This window comes from Oratosquilla oratoria, chromosome 4, assembly GCF_046742065.1.
Source record: "Oratosquilla oratoria isolate Oo_2021 chromosome 4, ASM4674206v1, whole genome shotgun sequence".
Lineage (NCBI taxonomy): Eukaryota > Metazoa > Arthropoda > Malacostraca > Stomatopoda > Squillidae > Oratosquilla > Oratosquilla oratoria.
The window spans coordinates 29,870,675-29,894,581 of record NC_134780.1 but is presented as its reverse complement, the minus strand read 5'-3'; the positions used below and the strand labels follow the sequence as shown (position 1 = coordinate 29,894,581).

Genomic DNA, 23,907 nt, shown 5'->3' with positions numbered 1-23,907 from the left:
CTATATGGGGTGCCCTATGGACCAGAGTCACACATCAGTTTGTATGTGTTAGAGTAGATATCTGCTCATAGAGAAATTATGCTACTTTATTGTGCTGCGACAGTCCCTTCGTTATGCTGTTCCCCCCCCACACTTAATACTGTACTGTACCACTTCTCTGAATATGTATTTCCATTTTTGCCTAACCCTGTACTAAGGTAGGAAAAAATACTGCCACCAAGTTTTCCCATTTGGGTTGTAAAAGGAGACTAAAATGGGATGGAGGATGGGACTAGGCATCCTCGCTCTATGTAGCCCTAAAGAGTAAATTCCTAAAGAAGTCAAGGCACAAGAGGGTCTGGGAGTTTTCCCACCAGAACCCTAAGGTTTGGGTCACCTAGTCAAGTCATTCTGAAGAGAGCATTGCTATCATGAGCTAAATTAGTTGGATTGTTTGATGAGTAATAACATAGACTTGCCATTTTAAGCATGTCTAGAGTTGAAACGTTTAAAAATATGACATAAAATTGCCATTTCATTAGATTATTAATAAAATTGCTGGCCTAGCATGCTTGTTGTTTTCAGTAATAATTGAATATATTAGATATAAACCCACCTTAATTATGTGATTTTTTATGTCTACTCTCTCAACTCATTGTTTTTGGATGCACATAACATAGTTACTTTGTGCCAGTTTTACCTTTACCTGTACTAAGAGGAATGTTTTTTTTACAGCGTCAGTGTCAACCGCATCTAACCGAGGCAGCAAAACAGAGTGTGGAAGGCATCTGCACCAAGATCTACAATTTGTCTGTTGAGCACTCTAAAAAATTAAGAGAGAAACACATTCATATACTGGAGCAGAATAATATCAGAGGTTTGTCTAGATTTATGCATATTCATATGTGTTCCTTTTAAGTGTATTTACTCAGTTAAGCATAGCAAGATTAAGTCGGACTTCTAGTATCCTTTGCCACCCTCATCCCATCCAATCTGCTGTTACCCACAGAGCAAGGTGGCCAAGCATGGGAGAGGAACATCCTTTCCTATTTCATCACTTTGTCTCAGTTCTATTCAAGTTATAACTTCTATTAATTTTCTAAATACTCTGAATTCTGTGGGTGTAGGTCACCCCTTGGGACCAATGACAGACACCCACAAGTGGTACTTGCCATTTCCAAAACCCGTTACTTAACTCACCTGGGCCGGCATCTCCTGGACTTGGCTTAAGATCTCTCATTCAGTTTCATCTGTATTTCTTTCACCATTTCACATAGGGAAAGCTGACAAGTGGTAACAGCTCCCATTCTATAACTTTTATCTAGTGATGTAGAAACAGTCTCACACTAAGCACAAACAGTCCAAAGTCTCTTCCAGAGAGATCAATAGGAAGGCCTCTACTCTCGCTCACCAACTGCAGACCTCTGTCTGGCACTCTTGCATACCTCCCTTACCCTCAGATCCATGCATACATCAAATAACCATGGCACCATTACACAACCCTAACATAATGCCTTCACTCTCTTCATTCCTGACCACAATATACCACATACACAAACTCTACTACTCATCTGGTACTTACCTCCATATTGTATGTCTACAGAGGTTCCAGTACCACCAGTGAGTGGTTTGCGGAAAGTGTGGTGTTATCCCATCCAGTTTACTACACCAAGCCCTCGTCCACCAACCATCGATTTTCTGCAAGATAAGGATCATACCTGTCTGCGATATAAAGGAGAGACTCTTCGAGTTAATACCCTTTATTTTCACAAATTGGTAATGATTTTTTTAAGTTTTCATTGTTCATGGTAGTTTTTAACCACTTCAGTACGGGACTTAAATCTCGCGGGCAGCAGCCAATGCCAGCCGTATGACGTGTCGTAATAATACTCGCATCATAAAATATAGTCACCGCTTATATCGATCGTTCTCTCTTTCACCCGCGAATTTTGAAAACCACAGAGAATGGGATTCAGGGCGCATTTGGGAGAATGTAAAAACACAGGGGCGACTACAATAAATATAATCAAGACGCCGATATGGCAGCGTCGCGAATCCACTTGCTCATAATGACGCCTACGTGTGCGGCACCGTATGGAAGGGGTTAAGTTAAAAAAATAACACCCTATCAAGGATTGTGGCTGAGTGGGTTAGGGCGTCATTACTTGCGGCGAAGGTTGAGGTGAGGGCGGTTCGAATCCTGCCACCAGTGAAGTTGAACCAAGGGCATGGTTCATAAAATTCCTAAGCCCTCTGTGAGGGGCACCGTCCTAGCCTCTTGATAGGGGGTGGGGGGAGTGTGTGATGTTAAACCATATCATTAATAAAATATTTCCTTAATAGTAATTGTTACCTTGACTGTCACTGGTTGGAAGTCTCCCGATCTCTTCCCTGTACTCTCATCTGTGCTACAACCATGCACATTTAATGATCAAGTAACTAGGGTTCTGGTTGCAGTCCTCATCCAAGACCCTCATAGGCTTTGACTTTTCATAGGAGGAACACACACCCCGTGTAGTATCCCTAGGCCCAACACTGTCACATTTAGTCACCTTTTATGACATACATGGGAAATATGGAGGCAGAATTCTTTCTCCCCATTGAAGAGGTAGAATCAGAAGTAGTAAAGCATAGGTTCAAGAGAGCAGCATAAAGGAGGGACACCTGTAGTACAAAAGTATCCTCATTATTTTATGAAAAAAATTATTCAAACGTAAATGAACTTGTGGCTCTAGTCCATTTGTGTCCCCCCAAAACAGCCCCTAAAGTATTGGATATGTATTAACATGTAATCACTACATGAGTAGCCATACTGAGATTAAAGCAAGCATAGGTCTGGGACCCCAGAAGGAAATTAAATTAGAATATACAAACTATTCTTGAGAATCACACTTGACTACAGTTCTACATCACGGTTCTCAGTGATCAGGAAAACAGGCATAAACACCTTACCAGCTAGATAGAATAAAACATTGAGAATAACATCAGGATGCACCCAAACCGCCCCAGTAGAACAAATGTAAGTAAAAACCAAAATCCTTCCCATAGAACATCACATGGTCACAGCTCAGCATTTTTTGGCATGTGCTTCTCACCTTTAACCTCTTCACTCCGGGGCACATCGCACGTCTGGCAGCATTAGCTGCCCGACGTGCGATGTTGTGTCATAATAATCGCATTATAAAAAATAAAGTCAGTGCTCAATCGTTCGTTCTCTTTCACCCGTGTATTTTGATAACCATAGAAAATATGATGAAGCCAGTTTAGAGAGAATGGAGGTTACGTAGGTACGACTACAATAAATATAATCAAGACGCCGACGTCGGCATCATCGAGTATCCACTTACTCCTCATGCCGCCCACGTAGGCGTCACCGTATGGAAGTGGTTAATAATTGGGTGGGGTGAGTTAAGTTACATAATTGTTGTAACATGTTTTAATTTTGAAGATCTGTACTATTTATTTCTTTCTTTTTTCTTCTACAGGAGCAGTTGTATAGGTATAACTGTTTTGATGATAGAAAATTTGAATTATTCCTGCCTAGAGTCTGGTGTCTGCAGAAAAGATATCAAACTCTTCTAAGTACTAATCCTAGTGAGGTGAGATTACTGAACTGCTTGTACTGCCTTACTGTCTGCATATTTCAGACTTTATTATGACTTAATTTATATAAAAACATGCAAAAATTAAACACGATATGATGTATTAAGATGCAAGTTGTGGGTATTATTTCCTTTTCTTATTCAACCTTACATTAAATTTTTTTAGAAATATTTGACTAAGAATTTGTGCATGAAGTAGCTCATGCCTTGATTCAAGGGTTGAAGTCAAGGCACCTACCTTTCACCCATCCCACACTGGATAACTGGGCAAGAATTTCATGATATCTCATACATACATATACCAAAGGCGTTTTTCCCCCTTATAAGGGAGGTAGCCAAAAAACAAAGGCATAAAAACCACTCCCACCCATTCCATCACCATCACACTCCATTCTCCTCCATCCTTTTCCCTCCCTCTTATCTTGGCACCTCCTGGATGATGGGTCATCCCTACATTTCACCCACTGCCCTGGGTCTGATATATAATGTGTTAAAAGCTGAGATGGCACTTGAAAAGAATTCTGGAAAAGGAAATATAGAAGGCTTCAAAATGGGTCAATTGGAAAGAAAGTTATGAGAGTAGAGAATTATAACACTAAGGAAATGGGAATGTGATGAATAAGAGACTTCATAATATGCTTAAGAGTGTTTTTATGTATTATGTATGGAAAGAATGTGTGAAGAAAGATTAGTAAAAGGTGTGTGGAAGGCAGAGGTGGAGGGAGTGAATATGATGGGTGGGGTAAAAGGGGCATTGGGAAAGAGGGGAATGCCTGTTGAGGAAGGAAGGGAGAAGACAGAAGATAGGGGAGAGTGGAGAATGGTTGTGTATGGATGATACTGTGATGCATGGAAAGGAGTGGGTGGAGGATGGGGGGTGGGGGATTATGTGTGAATGATATTTTAATGCAGCACAAAGGGATTTCTTCCCATCTCTTTTTCTGCCTGAGGAGATGGAGAGGGTGTTTGCCAATTAAATGAATCAGTCTTGCTGTGAATGTGCTATGTCTTACTACATTGCTTCTGACCCAGAGCAGTACATTGCTTCTGACCCAGAGCAGTGGGTGAGATGCAGGGATGACCCATCATCTAGGAAGAGCCAAGTAAAGAGGGAGGGAGGGGTGGTGAATGGGAATGGAGTATGTGGGGATGGAATAGGTGGGAATGGTTTTATGCCTTTGTTTTTGGCTACCTCCCTTGTAAGTGGGAAAAACCCATTGGTATATGTATATATGTACTATTTACAGAATAATTCAGCATGACTGGTTATTTCCTTATTTTCTAGGGCCATGGAACCCAAGGTGGGTTACCAGTGACTGTACTGGAGTGCCTCAACAAGATGTTTGGTGTAACCTTTGAGTGCTTTGCGTCTCCACTCAACTGCTACTTCAGGCAGTTCTGCTCTGCATTCCCAGACACAGACTCCTATTTTGGCTCCAGAGGGTGAGCTAGTCATTTTTACATTTAAGGAGTTTATTATTAAAACTTCATAGAAAGTAGAATCAGTGGGTAATCTTTGATAAGTTTTATACCTGTAAAAAAAAAAAAAAATATATATATATATATATATATATATATATATATATATATATATATATATATATATATAGAGAGAGAGAGAGAGAGAGAGAGAGAGAGAGAGAGAGAGAGATGTTTGCAATGACCATTAAGACAATATACTGTTTAGTTTCATCATTGCTATTGAGTTTTTAGGCCAAGGTTTTGTTTTTGTCCCCAGACCTATTTTGGATTTCAAACCAGTTTGTGGTTCCTTTGAAGCCAATCCCCCATTCTGTGAGGAATTAATGGAGGCCATGGTGCGGCATTTTGAGAAGCTTCTCTCAGAATCACATGAGCCCTTGTCCTTCATCGTCTTTGTACCTGAATGGAGGGAACCTGCCCCCTCAGCCCTCCTGCACCTTGAGGCCTCCAGGTAAATATTAATGAATGTTTATCTCATCATGATGGAGGCCATGGGTCTGCAAGAGAGACTTGGTGCAATAGATTGATTAATTGATCTTATCTTCTTACATTTCCTAGTTTGCATCATCCCAGTGGCATTTTTGCCTGTCTTCCCAGTGTACTTCCTTTCACATTTCTTTTATCACTTCACTGATTGACACATTTCTCTTTTATCTAGTGTCTCCTTCACCCCATCTATTTATTTCATTTTTTATCTCCTCAAGTTCCCTCTATCCATCTCTTCTTTACACACTCTTTGTACAAGCCATCTCTGCATTCTTTGATCAACTCTGTCTGCCAGTTCTCATTCCACCATTACTCTGCTTTGACTACATATTTCTCACTCTGTTCATTCTCATAACCCCCACCATACTTCTTAAACCCTTCATGTTGAACACATTTGGACTCATCTTTTCTGCCTCCTTGAAATTCCATGCTCCCACTCCATATTAGGTCTTGGACACAATTACTTCCTCATACAATCTTCTTTTTGTATTAATATCCAGATGTTTTTTGTAACACTTCTCTTTCACCCCAGATATTTACTTGCTTCAGTACACACATTGACCAACTTATCTTTATTTTCAGATTCAACCGTAAACAGATAGTGATGCTTCCATTTGAACATGAATACAGACATGGATTTCAGCACGTTATGCACAAGTAAGTCTATGGTTTTATGAGTTTTTTATGAGAGTAGTAGAGCCTGTGTTAGAATTAGAAAAGGAGAGAGTGGTTTGAGGTAAAGGTGGGACTTTGCCAGGGATGTGTTATGTTGCCTTGGCTGTTCAATTTATACATGGATGGGGTGGTGTGAGAGGTAAACACAAAGGTAATGGGCCAGGGATTGGAGATGGTTAAAGAAAATGGAGAAAAGTGGGAGATAAGCCAGTTGTTGTTTGCTGATGACACTGCACTTGTTGGAGGATCAGAGGAAGGATTAAGGAGGTTGTGAGAATAAACACCGTGTGAGATCGAAACCTTTATTGGTACGACATTTCGCTTGTTACAGCTTTTTCAAGTACAGTCATGGCAAACACTCTGAGTATATATAGGCCGACGGGAGGTTAGTGATAGAGTTGGGGAAGGTGTGTGAGATGGAAGTTGAAGATAAATGTGGATAAAAGTAAGGTGATAAGATGTACAAGGGGAGAAGGTGGCAACAGATTGGGAGTATTAAGGGAGAGAGACTGGAGGAAGTGGATAGCTTTAGACACTTGGATGCAAATGTGGCAGGAAAGGGAGGAGTGGAGGTGGAGATAGAATGTAGATTGAGAGAAGCAATTAAATGCCTTGGGGGATTAGAAAGTGTAATGTGAAACAGACATTTGGGAATGGATGCTAAGAGGAGATTGTATGAAGGAGTGATTATGCTGACAGTACTGTATAGGGCAGAAACATGGAACATAAAAGAGGAAGAGTTTGAATGTGTTTGAGATGTGGTGCTTGAGAAGTGTGGTAAGGGTTACTATGCCAGATAGAGCAAGAAACGAGGAGGTGAGGAGGAGAGGGAGTTGGGAGATAGGGTTGATGAGAGAGTATTGTGATGGTTTGGACACATGGAAAGAATGAATGAAGAAAAATTAGTAAAAGGTGTGGAAGGCAGAGGTGGAAGAAGTGAACTTGAGGTGACCATGGATGAGGTGGATGGATGGGGTAAAAGGGGCATTGGGAAAGAGGGGAATGTCTGTTGAGGAAGGATAGGAAAAGACAGAAGATAGGGTGTGAGTGGAGAATGTTTGTGTATGGATGATGCTTTGATGCATGGAAGGGAGTGGGTGGGGGATGGAGGGGGATGAGGGAGTATGCATGAATGATATTTTGACATAGCCTGGCATTGGAAAAGAGGGAAATGTCTGTTGAGGAAGGATAGGAGAAGATAGGAGTGAGTGGAGAATGTGTATTGATGATGCTGTGATGCATGGAAGGGAGTGGGTGGGGGATGGAGGGGGGTGAGGGAGTATGTATGAATGGTATTTTGACATAGCTGGAAGGGTTTCTCCCATCTTCTCTTTTTCTGCATGAGGGGACTCCCAGAGGGGGGTCGCCAATTTAATGAAGCAGCCTTGCTATGGAGGTACTGTGTCTTGCTACAATGCTTCTTACCTAGGGCAGTGGGCAAGATGCAGAGATGACCTGTCATCCAGGAGGAGCCAAGATTTGAGGGAGAGGGGGGTGGATGGGAGTGGAGCATGTGGGGATGGAATGAGTGGAAGTGGATTTTATGCCTTTGTTTCTAGCTCCTCCAGCCCTCCAGGAAAGAAATTAAGAGAGGAAGAGGAGGCGAATCAAGTAGGGAAGAAAAGGTAAAAGGTACAGATGGAGAGATGATAATGGAAGAGATGGCAGTAAGGGGAAGATGGGCAGAATATTTTAGGGAGTTGCTAAATGTGAAGGAGGATAGGGAAGGAAAGATAGCTGCAGTGGGAAATGTGAAGAAAATGAGAGTGATGAGTGAGGAGAATGGAGGAGAAATAGGGAAGGATGAGGTGAAGGCAGTTGTAAAGATGATGAAAGCAGGTAAGGCACCTGGTCTGGATGGATGCCATGCAGAATGTCTGAAAAAGGGAGGTTCAGTGATGGTGGACTGGTTGGTGAGGTTATTTAATGTTTGCTGGAGAGAGGGTAGAGTACCGGAGGACTGGAGAAGTGCCTGTATAGTTCCTCTTTACAAGGGAAAAGGGGACAAGTGTGAATGTAGTAGTTTCAGAGGGATTAGCCTGTTAAGTGTAGTAGGGAAGGCTTATGGGAGGATCTTAATTGAGAGGATTAGGAAAGGAACAGAAGGAGTAATTGGTGAGGAACAGTGTGGTTTTAGGACAGGTAGAGGTTGTGTGGATCAGATCTTTGTGGTAAGACAGATATGTGAGAAAGCTATAGGAAAGGGGAAGGATGTTTTTTGGGCTTTTATGGATCTGGAAAAGGCTTATGATAGGGTAGACAGAAAGGCACTGTGGGAGGTTATGCAGATTTATGGGATAGGAGGAAAGCTTTTGGGAGCTGTCAAGAGTTTTTATGAGAGTAGTAGAGCTTGTGTCAGGATTAGAAATGGAGAGAGTGAGTGGTTTGAAGTAAAGGTGGGCCTTCGTCAAGGATGTGTTATGTCGCCCTGGCTGTTCAACTTATACATGGATGGGGTGGTGTGAGAGGTGAATGCTAGGGTAGTGGGTCAGGGATTGGAGATGGTTAAAGAAAATGGAGAAAAGTGGGAGGTGAGCCAGCTGTTGTTTGCAGACGACACTGCGCTTGTGGCAGGGTCAGAGGAGGGATTGAGGAAGCTGGTGGCAGAGTTTGGGAGAGTATGTGATAGAAGAAAGCTAAAGATAAATGTGGGTAAAAGTAAGGTGATGAGATGTACAAGGGTTGAAAGTGGCAGTAGACTGGAAGTGAACATTAAGGGAGAGCGACTGGAGGAAGTGGATAGTTTTAGATACTTGGGTGCAAGTGTAGCAGGAAAAGGTGGAGTGAAGGTGGAGGTAGAATGTAGATTGAGAGAAGCGAGTAAATGCCTTGGTGGATTAAAGAGTGTAATGAGGAATAGACATTTGGGAATGGATGCGAAGAGGAGACTGTATGAAGGAGTGATTGTGCCAACAGCACTGTATGGGGCAGAAACGTGGAACATAAGAGAAGAAGAGAGAAGGAGTTTGAATGTGTTTGAGATGAGGTGTCTGAGAAGTATGGTGGGGGTTACTAGGCTGGATAGAGTGAGAAATGAGGAGGTGAGGAGGAGAACAGGGGTGAAAAAGGATTTGGGAGATAGGGTTGATGAAAGAATATTAGGATGGTTTGGACACATGGAAAGAATGAGTGAAGAAAGACTAGTAAAAGAGGTATGGAAGGCAGATGTGGAGGGAGTGAACATGAGGGGACGTCCTAGGATGAGGATGGATGGGGTGAGGGGGGCTTTGGGGAAGAGGGGAATGTCTGTTGAGGAAGGAAGGGAGAGGACGGAAGACAGAGGTGAGTGGAGAATGGTTGTATATGGATGATGTTGTGATTGCATGAGGAGGAATGGGCGAGGGGGTGGGGGGTGGGGTAGTATGTGTGAGTAAATTTTGACGCAGCCCGAAGGGATTTCTCCCCGTCCTCTCCTTATATGCAAGGGGGGACGGAGAGGGGGGGTCGCCGATTAAATGAAGCGGCCTTGCTGTGGATGTGCTGTGTCTTGCGACACTGCTTCTGACCCAGGGCGGTGGACAGGGTGCAGGGATGACCCGTCATCCAGGAGGTGCTCAGATGAGAGGGAGGGTGGGAGGGGTGTGGAGTGTATGTAGGGATGAAATGGGTGGGAGTGTTTTTATGCCTTTCCCTTTTTGGCTACCTCCCTTGGAAGGGGAAAAAGCCTTGGTATATGTATGTATGTATGTTTCTAGCTCCCTCCCATGTAAGGGGGAAAAAGCTGTTGGTATGTGTGAGAAATTCACTAGTGGATAGCAACATGAATTAGATAATTTTTATGACCATCGGGTGTAGTACTTGAATCTACTGCTGCCCAGTAGCCTTATGGCCTCTGAGTGGTAGGTTTGAGTCCTACATGTGATGGTCATAAAAATTATCTGTTGGTATATGTATCAGGATTATCTGTTGGTATATGTATCAGGATTAGAAATGGAGAGAGTGAGTGGTTTGAAGTAAAGGTGGGACTTCGTCAAGGATGCGTTATGTCACCCTGGCTGTTCAACTTATACATGGATGGGGTGGTGCGAGAGGTGAATGCTAGGGTAGTGGGTCAGGGATTGGAGATGGTTAAAGAAAATGGAGAAAAGTGGGAGGTGAGCCAGCTGTTGTTTGCGGACGACACTGCGCTTGTGGCAGGGTCAGAGGAGGGATTGAGGAAGCTGGTGGCAGAGTTTGGGAGAGTATGTGATAGAAGAAAGCTAAAGATAAATGTGGGTAAAAGTAAGGTGATGAGATGTACAAGGGTTGAAAGTGGCAGTAGACTGGAAGTGAACATTAAGGGAGAGCGACTGGAGGAAGTGGATAGTTTTAGATACTTGGGTGCAAGTGTAGCAGGAAAAGGTGGAGTGAAGGTGGAGGTAGAATGTAGATTGAGAGAAGCGAGTAAATGCCTTGGTGGATTAAAGAGTGTAATGAGGAATAGACATTTGGGAATGGATGCGAAGAGGAGACTGTATGAAGGAGTGATTGTGCCAACAGCACTGTATGGGGCAGAAACGTGGAACATAAGAGAAGAAGAGAGAAGGAGTTTGAATGTGTTTGAGATGAGGTGTCTGAGAAGTATGGTGGGGGTTACTAGGCTAGATAGAGTGAGAAATGAGGAGGTGAGGAGGAGAACAGGGGTGAAAAAGGATTTGGGAGATAGGGTTGATGAAAGAATATTAGGATGGTTTGGACACATGGAAAGAATGAGTGAAGAAAGACTAGTAAAAGAGGTATGGAAGGCAGATGTGGAGGGAGTGAACATGAGGGGACGTCCTAGGATGAGGTGGATGGATGGGGTGAAGGGGGCTTTGGGGAAGAGGGGAATGTCTGTTGAGGAAGGAAGGGAGAGGACGGAAGACAGAGGTGAGTGGAGAATGGTTGTATATGGATGATGTTGTGATTGCATGAGGAGGAATGGGCGGGGGGGTGGGGGTGGGGTAGTATGTGTGAGTAAATTTTGACGCAGCCCGAAGGGATTTCTCCCCGTCCTCTCCTTATATGCAAGGGGGGACGGAGAGGGGGGGGTCGCTGATTAAATGAAGCGGCCTTGCTGTGGATGTGCTGTGTCTTGCGACACTGCTTCTGACCCAGGGCGGTGGGCAGGGTGCAGGGATGACCCGTCATCCAGGAGGTGCTCAGATGAGAGGGAGGGTGGGAGGGGTGTGGAGTGTATGTAGGGATGAAATGGGTGGGAGTGTTTTTATGCCTTTCCCTTTTTGGCTACCTCCCTTGTAAGGGGGAAAAAGCCTTGGTATATGTATGTATGTATGTATGTATATGTATCCACACTGCTCCTCGCCAATCACTCCCCTGTTTCAGGACAGGTAGAGGTTGCGTAGATCAATTTTTTTGTGGTAAGACAGATATGTGAGAAAGCAATAGGAAATGGTAAGGATGTTTTTTGGGCTTTTATGGATCTGGAAAAGGCTTACAACAGGGTAGACAGGAAGGCACTGTGGGAGGCCTTGCAGATATACAGGATAGGAGGAAAGCTTCTAGGAGCTGTCAAGAGTTCTTACGAGAGTAGTAGAGCATGTGTCAGGATTAGAAGTAGAGAGAGTGAATGGTTCGAGGTAAAGGTGAGACTATGTCAGGATTGTGTAATGTTGCCCTGACTGTTCAACTTATACATGGATGGGGTGGTGCGAGAGGTAAATGCAAGGGTGGTGGGTCAGGGATTGGAGATGGTTAAAGAAAATGAAGAAAAGTGGGAGGTGAGCCAGCTGTCGTTTGTGGATGACACTGCACTTGTAGCAGGATCAGAGGAGGGATTGAGGAAGTTGGTGACAGTTTGGGAGAGTGTGTGAAAGAAGAAAGTTGAAGATAAATGTGGGTAAAAGTAAGGTGATGAGATGTACAAGGGGTGAAAGTGGCAGTAGACTGGAAGTGAGCATTAAGGGAGAGCGACTGGAGGAAGTGGGTAGTTTTAGATACTTAGGTGGAAGTGTGGCAGGAAAGGGTGGAGTGGAGGTGGAGGTAGAATGTAGATTGGGAGAAGTGAGTAAATGCCTTGGTGGATTGAAAAGTGTAATGAGAAATAGACTGGAAGTGAGCATTAAGGGAGAGCGACTGGAGGAAGTGGATAGTTTTAGATACTTAGGTGGAAGTGTGGCAGGAAAGGGTGGAGTGGAGGTGGAGGTAGAATGTAGATTGAGAGAAGCGAGTAAAACCTTGGTGGATTGAAAAGTGTAATGAGAAATAGACATTTGGGAATGGATGCTAAGAGGAGATTGTATGAAGGAGTGATTGTGCCAACAGCACTGTATGGGGCAGAAACATGGAACATAAGAGAGGAAGAGAGAAGGAGTTTGAATTTGTTTGAGATGAGGCGTCTGAGAAGTATGATAGGAGTTACTAGGCTAGATCGAGTGAGAAATGAGGTGAGGAGGAGAACAGGGGTGGTAAGGGAGTTGGGTGATAGGGTTGATGAAAGAGTATTAGGATGGTTTGGACACATGGAAAGAATGGGTGAAGAAAGACTAGTAAAAGAGGTATGGAAGGCAGAAATGGAGAGAGTGAACATGAGGGGGCGACGTAGGATGAGGTGGATGGATGGGGTGAAGGGGGCTCTGAGGAAGGATGGGAGAGGACAGAAGACAGGGTGAATGGAAAAAGGTTGTATATGGATGATGTCGTGATGCATGAGGTGGGATGGGGGGGTGAGGTACTATGTGCGAGAAAAATTTGACGCAGCCTGAAGGGATTTCTCCCTATCTTCTCCTTTTCTGCATGAGGGGACGGAGAGGGAGGGTGGGTCGCCGATTTAATGAAGCGGCCTTGCTGTGGATGTGCTGTGTCTTGCGACACTGCCTCTGACCCAGGGCAGTGGACAAGATGCAGGGATGACCCATCATCCAGGAGGTGCCAAGATAAGAGGGAGGGTGGAAGGGTGTGGAGTGTATTAGGGATGGAATGGGTGGGAATGGTTATTATGCCTTTTTCTTTTTGGCTACCGCCCTTGTAAGGGGGAAAATGCCATTGGTATATGTATGTATCTATATGTATCCATGTAAATCCATCTATATATATACCACAGGCTTTTTTCCCTTTACCAGGGAGGTAGCCAAAATCAAAAGGCATACATTCACTCCCAACCATTCCACTCCCAACCATTCTACTCCCATCCACCACTCTTTCCTCCTCCCTCTCATCTTAGCTCCTCATGAATGACAGGTGATCCCTGTATCATGCCCACTGCCCTGGGTCAGAAACAATGCAGCAAGACACAGCTTATCCACAGCAAGGCCACTTCACTTAACCAGTGACTCCCCTCTTCATCCCCTCATGCAGAAAAAGAAGATGGGGAGAGATCCCTTTGGGTTGTCAAAATATCATTCACACATAACTCCCTAACAGCCCCCATCTCCCACCCCCTCCCTTCCTTGCATCACAGTATCAATTATACACAGCCATTTTCCACTCACCCCTATCTCCTGCCTACTCAAATCCTTGGTCAACAGACTTTCTCCTCTTGCTCAGCACCCCCTTCACCCCATTCATCCATCTCATCCTTGGTCGTCCACTTAAGTTCACTCCATCCTTCTTTGCCTTCCAACCTCTTTTACTAAGCTTTCTTCACACATTTTTTCCATGTGTCTAAACCATCCCAATACTCTTTCATCAGCCCTAATTGCCATCTCTTTTTCCACCTCCAGTCTCCTCCTCACTTCCTTGTTTCTCCATCCAACTTTGTAACCCTTACCATACTTCTCAGACATTTCTCTTAAATTCCAGGTCTCTGCCCTTTACAGTGCTGTTGGCACAATCATCTCTTCATATAATCTCCTCTTTGCATTCATTCTCAAATGCCTATTGTCATTTCACTTTGTAATCCCCCAAGGCATACACCTCCTTACAAGGGAGGTAGCCAAAAAACAAAGGCATAAAATCCACTACCACCCATTCCATCCCCACATACTCCACTCCCATTCATCCCCTTCTCTCCCTCATATCTTGGCTCCCCTGTCTGTGGTATTGACTGCATGTTATTGTGGGGTTAAAAGCAGCTTAGTAGCATGCAGCTGATACTTTAGGGTCTATATATGGTTGAGGAAATCTCTATTCATAGAGAAATGGTGATACTTTATTATACTGCGATTGTCCCTCTGTTATGCTGCCCCCCACTCTTGTTACTGTCCAGTACTACTACTCTGAATATTCATTCTCTCATTTTGCTTAACCCTGTGGTGGGGGGGAAAAGAATACTGCCAACAGGTATTTCCACTTTAGTTGTAGCCTTAAAGGGGACATTCCTTTAAAAAAGAAAAAAAAAGAGAGAGAGAGAGAGAGAGAAAAGCAAGTACATGTATCAATTATTTCCCTCATCCTCAAGGAAATGGAAGGGGTGGTTGAAAAGGTTTTTATTTGTTTTTGGTGTGAGTGTGTGCTATGCCTCAGTCACTCCTTTGTAAGAGTGAAAAGGCCATGGGTAAAAAGTAAATGTCTGTTGAGCAGGAAAGGGAGAAGGCAAAATATAGGTATGAGTAGAAAGTGGTTGTGTATGGGTGATAAATGATCCTGGCTGAAAAGATTTGTCCTTGTCATCTCTACTTCTAAGCAGAAAAGGAGGGAAAGTTGGGTCCTGTTGTGTAGGTGTTGTGTCTTGCTGCATTACTTCTGGCCCAGGCAGTGGGTGGAGAATGGGGACGGGCCTTCATCCAGGACCTAAGATAAAAAGGACAACAAATTGCTGTTGGATAAGTGTGGGATGGATGAAGGATAGATGTGTTTCTTGGCTGGACCATCTCCTTATAAGGATATCTTTTTCTTTGCTTCCTTTCTTTCTTCCTTCATTCCTTCCTTTCTCCCTTCCCTCCATAAGTGCCCCAAGGCAGTCAATATTAAAGTGTGGGGTAACACACTCTTCTGGGAGGGTAATAGCTGTTGATCACGAGCCCAACATGTGGTCCAAGACCATGGTGAGTCACACTGGTATGAGATAATGCATGTTAAAATGTTGTGATTCCAGTTGTTTCATGAGATATGCCTATCTATATACCAAGAGGTTCTTACCCCTTATGAGGAAGGCAGCCAAGTAAGGCATGCACCCACTCGCACCCATTTCACTGTCACCCACCACCTTTGTTTCCCTCTAATCTCATTCCTGTCCCCTGCCCACAGACCAGGTCAGAAGCAATGCAGCAAGACACAGCATATCAACAGCAGGGCTGCTTCACTTCCATGATGACCCTCCCTCCTCATTTCATGTGTCCCCCAATGAGATATGAAATTGGAGTTAAAAAAAATAGTTTCCATTTTTTTTTCCTTTACAGAACAGAGGTAGTACTAAAAAGTGTACACGGAACACTTGTGGTCTGGCTACAAAATGATGCTGGATATGCCCGCTGGGGACCCACACAAGATCGTGTTGATGCCCTACTGGAAGCATACCGTCCGGGACGTGAAAGAGAGAGAGATAGACAGGAGATGCTCTCTCCATCACGAAGGGACTCTACTACAGAGGCACCTCCTCCCTACATGGATAACAAACTACAACCACAACCACAACCGCCAACAGCTCCAGCAGTAGCCACGCCAGTAGCCACGACGACTACTGCTGCTGTGGTAGCAGCTGTTCCCCCCTCGGCTGTGTCTGGCCCAACAACCTCTGCACTGTAACACGTAATCTCGTGATGGTTTCACACAACTTCTCTTGTCACTGTATTGAGATAGTTGCCATTATGTTTTCTTTAAAAGTCTATATTTCTTAGTGTAGATAGAGGAGTGCTAGATGTAAAGATAACCTAAGTGTATATTTTTAACTGTCCGAGGACACCACTCTAGAGGTATCTCGGGGAAACCAACATTAGGATTCAAAAAGTATATTTTACAAGATGGCCATATGTTCCAGATTGGTTTTTGATTGTTGACCTGTGTGGAATTTGTGTAAACTTATCTTCTGCCATGCAGGAGACTATCTTGCTTAGTTGTGCCGATAAGGGGAAAAAAAATATCCAATTTATCAATGCCACAGGAAAGGTGTTGCTTGGCCTGGCAGATGTTTGCAGGTGTCGCAGTGTTTCAATTGCATTAAATTGTTGCATCTGGAAATATGAATAACACAGAGTGGTACTTATAAAGAATTGCTGAAGCACTGCTCAGATTACCAGTTTCGGGATGGGAATGTGTACCAAGACAAGTTTGTACAGGCATATACAGTGATAGAGTTGTGTAGAAGCAATTACATCAGTGCATCTATAGTAGGAAAAACTTGTCTGGGCACAGTTGTACAAAATCTTAACTTTGGTGTGCAAGTTGGAGAAATGTATGTAAAACCATTTATGCGGATACAAAGATTTTCTGTGAGACAGTTTTACAGGTGTATAGGCATATATAATTAAGGAAAGAATGCCATAAAATAGTATGTAAATGTACATTTAATTCCAAACCCATAAGGCTAAATGGTGTTGAGGCAGGTGCCTGAATATTTTCCATTCTCCTCTGCCACACTTGCGCGTCTGCTGGGCTCTTTTACCCTGTCATGTCCTTATTATTGCAGTTTTGATGAAAGATTTATTATTGTACCATAGCAGTGTTTTGTAATATTTATCCATTTGTTATGACATTATTATTATTATTATTATTTTTTATGATTTTTTTTTTTTTTTTTTTTTTTTTTTTTTCATATATATATTGTAGATGCTGAGTTTAATCTGTAGTAGCCTGTATATGCTGTGCATTCTCCAGTATGTAGGCACTGAAGAGGAGTTGCTGCCATTGACAGTCGTTGAGCCTCGGAACATTTTTTAGCATCAAGCGTTGTCACATCATTGTTCATATATTGTCATCATGAATATCCCATTTATCCCATAAATTGTCACAGAATTGCATTACTGCACACAACCTACCATAATTTTAAGCATTTGCATGTTGTCACTCACATGACATTGTCATATACAGCATAACATCTGTGTGCAGCATTACAAATAGAATTGCATCATCTCCGAATGGTATGGCATGAATTCATCCTCATATCATGAATATCACAGAGCCAGACATCATCATTAAATGGTACATGGCAGCACATCATCATAGCTTTACATAAATTTTCAAATCATAACATTATGTAGTGTCATAGTGTCATTATTTGTATCATTTTATGACTATCAGGAAATGTTAGTACATTACTACATAACATCAACAGGCAAAGCATTATGTCAAAATTGTCATGTAACATCATCCTTATCATTTTAACTAATTGCTTCACACCACATACCTCTCATTGCAAATCACTACTGTATCATATATCATGCACACAGTCCATTTCATAAAGCATTCTATCATCACAGCATTTGAGCTGTGTATACTGGTGGCATTATATGTAATATTGCTGTATATTTTATTTTCATTGACCAACATATCATGAGACATAATATACCCATAACATCATATTTTTGAATTAAGTATTTTCATGATGTCATCAAGGCACCTTTTGCATATGATGCAGCAGTAAGCATCAATGCATCATATATTCGTAAGCATCATTGCATTATACATGATCATGACATATTGCTGCACTGCTGTCCCATCTCATTGTATTACTACATTAAGGTACTCAACATCAAACTATACATACATGACACAGATCACCATCAATAATACAACATGTATCATTTCATATCACATGCAGTTTTATCCCTGGTATGATTTCTTATAGGTAGATTGCAAAGGTTTATGAATTTTTAGCTTGGGAATGAAGTTGTAAAAGATTTTGTCATGAGTTTGTTGGAAGCAAGAAGCAGCTGTTCTAAAGGAAGATGGGAGCCCAGCAAGCACTTATGGCCCATTTGTTTAAATTTTGTTTTAAAACTAGTAGTCACTATTTCTATGCCATCCTTGATTCTCCCTCCCCACCCCAAATAAGAGCTTTGAGTTTAAGTTCCCAGTATCCATCCCCTCGCCTTTCACCATAATTTTGAATTTGTCCCTTGCCTGTTGACTGTCAAAATCTCTCTTGCCCCTTCATCCCATCTCCTTTTCTTCCAGCCCTGTAACCAAACCCATTTCCATAAAATCAAGTCCTTTTCCTCCTTTAGACAAGTTTTGTATCTCCTTTCATGGTCTGAGGAACCATATTTTTCTTCATAATCTTTGTTTGCCTCCTTGCTCTGCTCACCATTTATCTTTGTCTCCTTTGTCTCATCTTTGTCTCCTCTGGTATAACTTCTCACAATTTACAGATAGCCTCACTTTCTCCCCACATGATTAGGACCTCTTCTTTGCATCAGTCTCTGAATTTTTATTTCTTTCCGTCTTTTTCTTTCTTTAATCTCTTTCACCACAGTTACTCTTAGCATCCCATTCTTACTTAACTGTGGCATCTAACCTTACCATATAGCCCAATACCCCATCTGTGGACAAACCATACACTCCTTTCTCCTTTCAGAATGATTGAATCACTTAATTTTTAATTCAGTTATAGTGTCTCAATATTTATGATATTTTTTTAGATAGGACCCTAGCAGTTATACCTCCATGTTTTGAAGCAGTTTGCCCGTCCTGTGTTGCTTTTCTCTCTCTCTCTCTCTCTCTCTCTCTCTCTCTCTCTCTCTCTCTCTCTCTCTCTCTCACCTATTTTTTCTTCCTATTTTGTTTTCCTCTTTCATGTTAATTTGCTACCCACTCATGCATACAGTGTCATTTTTCTCCTCTTTCATGTTAATTTGCTGCCCACTCATGCATACAGTGTCATTTTTCTGGTTTTGCTGATATTTGTAGATTGTGTTCCCAGGTAAAATCTTCCAAATACATTATATGTCTGCAAGTTTGAAGTGTAAATATAATTGTTGGTGAAGGAAATGGGAGATATGTACATGAGTGAGTGTATGTGTGAACATAGATATGTGCTTGTAAGGATGGTGTATAAGTGTTTGTGTGTGTTGTAGGTTAGTAACTAGCATATATTAGACCTACTGTGTTTCCCCTGGAGTGTGCCCATCGGGTGTCATCAGCATTGACAGTCTATTTCACATCATCAACACTATCAACATCTTTAAGATACAAATATAGTGTGGATATATGTGCATTTTACTTTATAGTTGTGTGCATGTGTATGCATGCATGCATATGGTTGTTCCAAGTACAAATCTCTTAATTAGTGAGATGGATGGGGATAGTTTTGCTGTCGTTCCATTGGGTAGAATCTGCTGTCACTTGGACACATTGGGTTCCCTGTACAAAAGCAAGATGATAATTTTAAGCTTTTTATGACTGGATTTTTTTCTGCCAAGATTTTACTGTAGAAGCGGCATTTGAATGGAGGCAGATTTAGCATTTACCAAAAGTTTCTTAGCATGCAATGTCTTTCAGAATGACTCGGGGAGGAGAGAGAGAAGGGGATTTAACATTTATTAATGTCACGATGAAGAAGGCATGGCTGATGAATGGACATAGGCCAAGGGGTGTTATGAATACTGATGGGAAGGTGGTGGGGAAAAATAGTGTGTTTGTTGACATGGGTGCTGGGAACAGCTTGTAGTGTAGATATTTGCATAGGTAGGAGTGAGAAGAGGTCTGTATGAAAGAGGATGTAGGAGAGGGCATGGTTTTACCAAATGGTAAGTGGAGCATGGTGGCTGAGTAGACTAAGGTGCTGACATCTGGAGGCAGAAACTAGATGGATGGCAGTTTGTGTACCAGTAAGAGAGCCAGTGTGTGATGGTAGTAAGGGTGTATTATCTCTAATGCCCAAATTCCAACAAAGGTGTTTGCTGCTTTGCCACCTCACAGTGGCTTAAGCTAAAGTTTAAAAAGGAAATAAAGTTTACTAAACAATCAATACTGCTTAAGAGGAATGTGGCATTGAGGAAGAGCAGCTTTACAAGGGGACAAGAAAATTCTAATGTTCATACGGCACCCAGTGTTAACAGTGTATGCAAAATTTTTTTTGTGAATTAAAGTTATCAAAACACATTATTTCTGCATTAGCAAAGTGAATTTTATAGGTGAAGGAATTAAGAACAGTAATGTTCAACTGTGAAGATAAGCTAATTACATTTGTTGAACTAAAGACTAAATTACATCTGCATAAACATGTATACACACAGACACACATGGTCTCCCTTACAAGTACAATAGCCAAAATTTATGAGAAAATTATCAAAAGTAGATGGACAAAACATGGAGGAGAATAATAAACTGAATCCAAGACAATTTGGATTTATACAGGGAAGGTCATGTGCCACAAATTTTGTGTTTCTATTCAATGTTAATAGATATAATACAAGAAAGGGACGGATTGGTAGACTGTGCTTTCCTGGACTTAGAAAAGGTGTATGATAAAGTACCGCACAAAAAATTAGTAATAAACTCGAAACAACAGGAGGTATACAAGGAAAACTATTGAAATGGATAGATTTCTTGCATGGAAGAAAAATGAGCATGGTGCTCCAGAGATAAAAATTCTACTCGGGAAGAAATGATAAGTGGAGTCTAACAGGGTTCAGTAATGGCTCCTATAATGTTTGCTATATATGTAAATGACATGGATGAAAGTGTAGAATGTTACATGAACTTCTTTGCAGATGACGCAAAACTACTAAAGAAAGTAAGAACGGAAAAAGATTGTGAATTGCTACAGAGATCTGAACAAGGTCTGGGAATGGAGTCGGAAGTGGACTTCAACATTAAGAAATATAGTATAATTGAATTTGGAAAAAGTAAAAAAAAAAAAAAAAAAAAAAAATCAGGACAATCTGTGCAAAGGAGGTAACGAAAATTGGTTCCGAAAAGAACCTAGGAGTAATCACCAAAGACATGTCCCCATACAAACAGATAAACAAAATAGAGAAACCTACAATTTGTTAAGATCAATAAAGGTGGCTTTTGATTACTGGGATGAAGAAATGGTAAAGAAAATACTAGTCACACTGATAAGACCAAAACTGTAGTATGCAGTGACACTATGGACACCCAGTACAAAAAAGAATACAAGGAAAATAGAATCCAAAGAGCAATGACAAAGATGGCGCCAACACATTCAAAACTGACATATAAGATTGTCTAAACTGGAATTACCCACCCTGGAGTAAAGAAGAGAGATGTGATCTGTTGGCCATTTATAGAATTATGAAAGGGAGTTCTTGATAGAGAAGACTTATTAAATTGGGGTAGAAGAAAACAAGGGGACATGAAAAGAAACTCAAAAAGAACAGTTATAAAAGAGTTCTGAAAAAAAGCTTTCCACACAGAGTGGTAGATGTCTGGGACAAACTGGATGAAACAGTAGTGTGTGGAAATACCATACATGAATTTAAGAACAAAATAGATGTTGCGAGATGCAAAGACAGGACACCACGAGCATAACTCCCCTTTCTGTAGCATACAACTAGGTACAACTAGGTAAATACACACGCACACACATGACTGGAATATGCATCAGTTGTACGGTCCTCACACAGAATGAAGGATAGAAGCAAGATTGAGAGAATAGAAAAAGCAGCAAGCAAACTGGTCCCCAGCCTGGCAGATAAACCATACGAGGAAAGACTAAAAGTACTGGGTCTACCAACTTTGAAAGATCGAAGAGAAAGAGGTGACATGATTACAGTGTTTAGGTCACTAAAGGGGATAAGTTGCATTGAAAGAAGAGAGCTCCTGATTAAAGATGGGAGGGCTTTTAGAGGTCATGGAAGTAGATTAAGAAAGACTACTTGTCAAATGGATGTGAAGAAATACAGTTTTCCTTATAGATGTGGAATAGCTTAGGTGATATAGCCCAAGCTCAAACAGCACATGAGTTCAAATCTAAATATAATATTGGAAATCAAAAATATAGATTAAGTTGGAACCGTACATGAATTTGAGCCTATTAGAAAAATAGGAAATGGGAGATGGGATCCAGCAAGTGTTGCTCATTTCCTGTGTACTGCAATTAGGTAAATACACACACACACACACACATACATGTACACTCAGCCCTTGGTTTAACAGACCTCTGTTTAATGAATTTCAGAGGAAATGGACAAAATCCAGTGACTCGGAATAAGTTTCCGAGTCCTCCACTATACAATCACAGCATTTCAAGAACTCATCTTCACAATCCTTGGTAAGTCTAATATCGAATTACAATAAGTATATTGGATTTATTATATTTGTCAGACTTATGCCTATCCCTTTTGTCCATTAAATCGAGGGACGTCTATGTTTACTTCCCATAGAAACATATTAAGTAATCTCACCAGCCAGTCCTTCAACTACTTTACCCTTAGTCAGACATTTTACATGACAACCAATATATGTATAATGTGTGTGTGTGTGTTATCAGTGATTAATATTCTCATTTGAGTTGAAGTTAACCTCCAGTCCTAGAAGAATGTTGACCGACTGGTCCATAGGAAAAGTGCCACAAAAGTCCTGAAAATATTGACTACATAAGAATGTTGCAGTCAACTGCCAATAGAGGGATGTCCTCATGGGGGCTGCACGTCTAGGTGGAAGTAGGGATGATGTCTTACTGCTTGGTGTATCATGGTTTCTCCTTCATTGTCAACATGTCTGCCTCTTGTAGGCACATGTTTTCATATTACAAAGTAAGCACTTGTAACTTGACCCATAATATTTCATCAAACTACCCACCCTCCAGACATTATTCCAGGAGTGAAATCACTCCCACAACACATAAGACTGATGTAAGCTAATCTGCAGTCACCATAATCTATTCCACTTAGCTTCCCTCTCTTTCCTTACCCTTGTTACCTCTTTCTTTGAGACCACTGCTGGGTACCTACTTGTGGTGATACTCCAAAATAGGCAGCCCCCATGTTTCCATCTGAAAGGCTGACACTTGGTCTCCAGACAGAGTCCAGGATCTCGAGGAACTTCGGCAATGTCTCTTACACCTTTTTACACATAGGCAGCTAACAACTGGTGATTACTCCCCACCTCCTACCACTTTCAGCCAGTGGTATAGAAACTTGCCCACACCGCTGTAACACGTGACAGTCCAAAGCTTCTTCCCAAAGAGATCTGTGGGAGGGATTCAGGACTGTTGCCAGTCATTGTGGTGCTGTGGGTTTTTCACTTATGAAAACTGAGACAATAATTATTTACCTTTCTTTCTCCCATTTATTCCTTTCCTTCCTCTCACTGCCCCTATCTCCTTCTGTGTCTCCCTTCATCTTTCTTCTTGTCTCTCTTTTCCTTTCTCTTTACCTCTCCTTCCCTCTCCTTTCTTTCTTTGTCTCTCTATTTTTGTCTTTCTCTGTCACTCTTCTCTCTCTCTCTCTCTCTCTCTCTCTCTCTCTCTCTCTCTCTCTCTCTCTCTCTCTCTCTCTCTCCCTCCCTCCCTCCCTCCCTCCCTCCCTCCCTCCCTCCCTCCCTCCCTCCCTCCTCTCTCTCTCTCTCTCTCTCTCTCTCTCTCTCTCTCTCTCTCTCTCTCTCTCTCTCTCTCTCTATCTCTCTCACTCATTCTTCCCCACTCCCCTCTCTCTCCTCTCCCCCCTCCCCCATCATCTTTCTTCTTTCTTTCCCCCCTTTTGTTTCCCTCTCCTTCCCTCTCCTTTCCTCCTGGATCCTCTCCATCAGTGGTGGGCAGCTACCGGTGAAATTACCGGTTTTATCGGCAACAAACTTAATGATAGCTTAACGACAAAAATTCTGCTACCGGTAAAGCTTCGTTAATCGATAACTCGATAAGCTATACCATAACACTCAGAGAGCGGTAACTTCGGTAAGCACGTCTCGGCTTGGTGGCACTGAG

General features: G+C 42.1%; 1 protein-coding gene across 3 annotated transcripts in view; it reads left to right on the top strand.

Annotated features, from left to right (window-relative positions):
• LOC143024734 (mRNA (2'-O-methyladenosine-N(6)-)-methyltransferase-like) overlaps positions 1 to 23,467 on the top strand; it is a 54,804-nt gene extending 31,337 nt beyond the window's left edge. For all 3 annotated transcript variants that reach the window (XM_076183822.1, XM_076183821.1, XM_076183823.1), the window contains 7 exons: positions 715 to 856; positions 1,583 to 1,755; positions 3,465 to 3,578; positions 4,867 to 5,024; positions 5,320 to 5,514; positions 6,132 to 6,206; positions 15,482 to 23,467. In XM_076183822.1, the coding sequence (XP_076039937.1) occupies positions 715 to 856; positions 1,583 to 1,755; positions 3,465 to 3,578; positions 4,867 to 5,024; positions 5,320 to 5,514; positions 6,132 to 6,206; positions 15,482 to 15,827 (1,203 nt within the window). In that variant the 3' untranslated portion in view covers positions 15,828 to 23,467. The remainder of the gene's footprint in view (positions 1 to 714; positions 857 to 1,582; positions 1,756 to 3,464; positions 3,579 to 4,866; positions 5,025 to 5,319; positions 5,515 to 6,131; positions 6,207 to 15,481) is intronic.
• Positions 23,468 to 23,907: the final 440 nt, after the last annotated feature.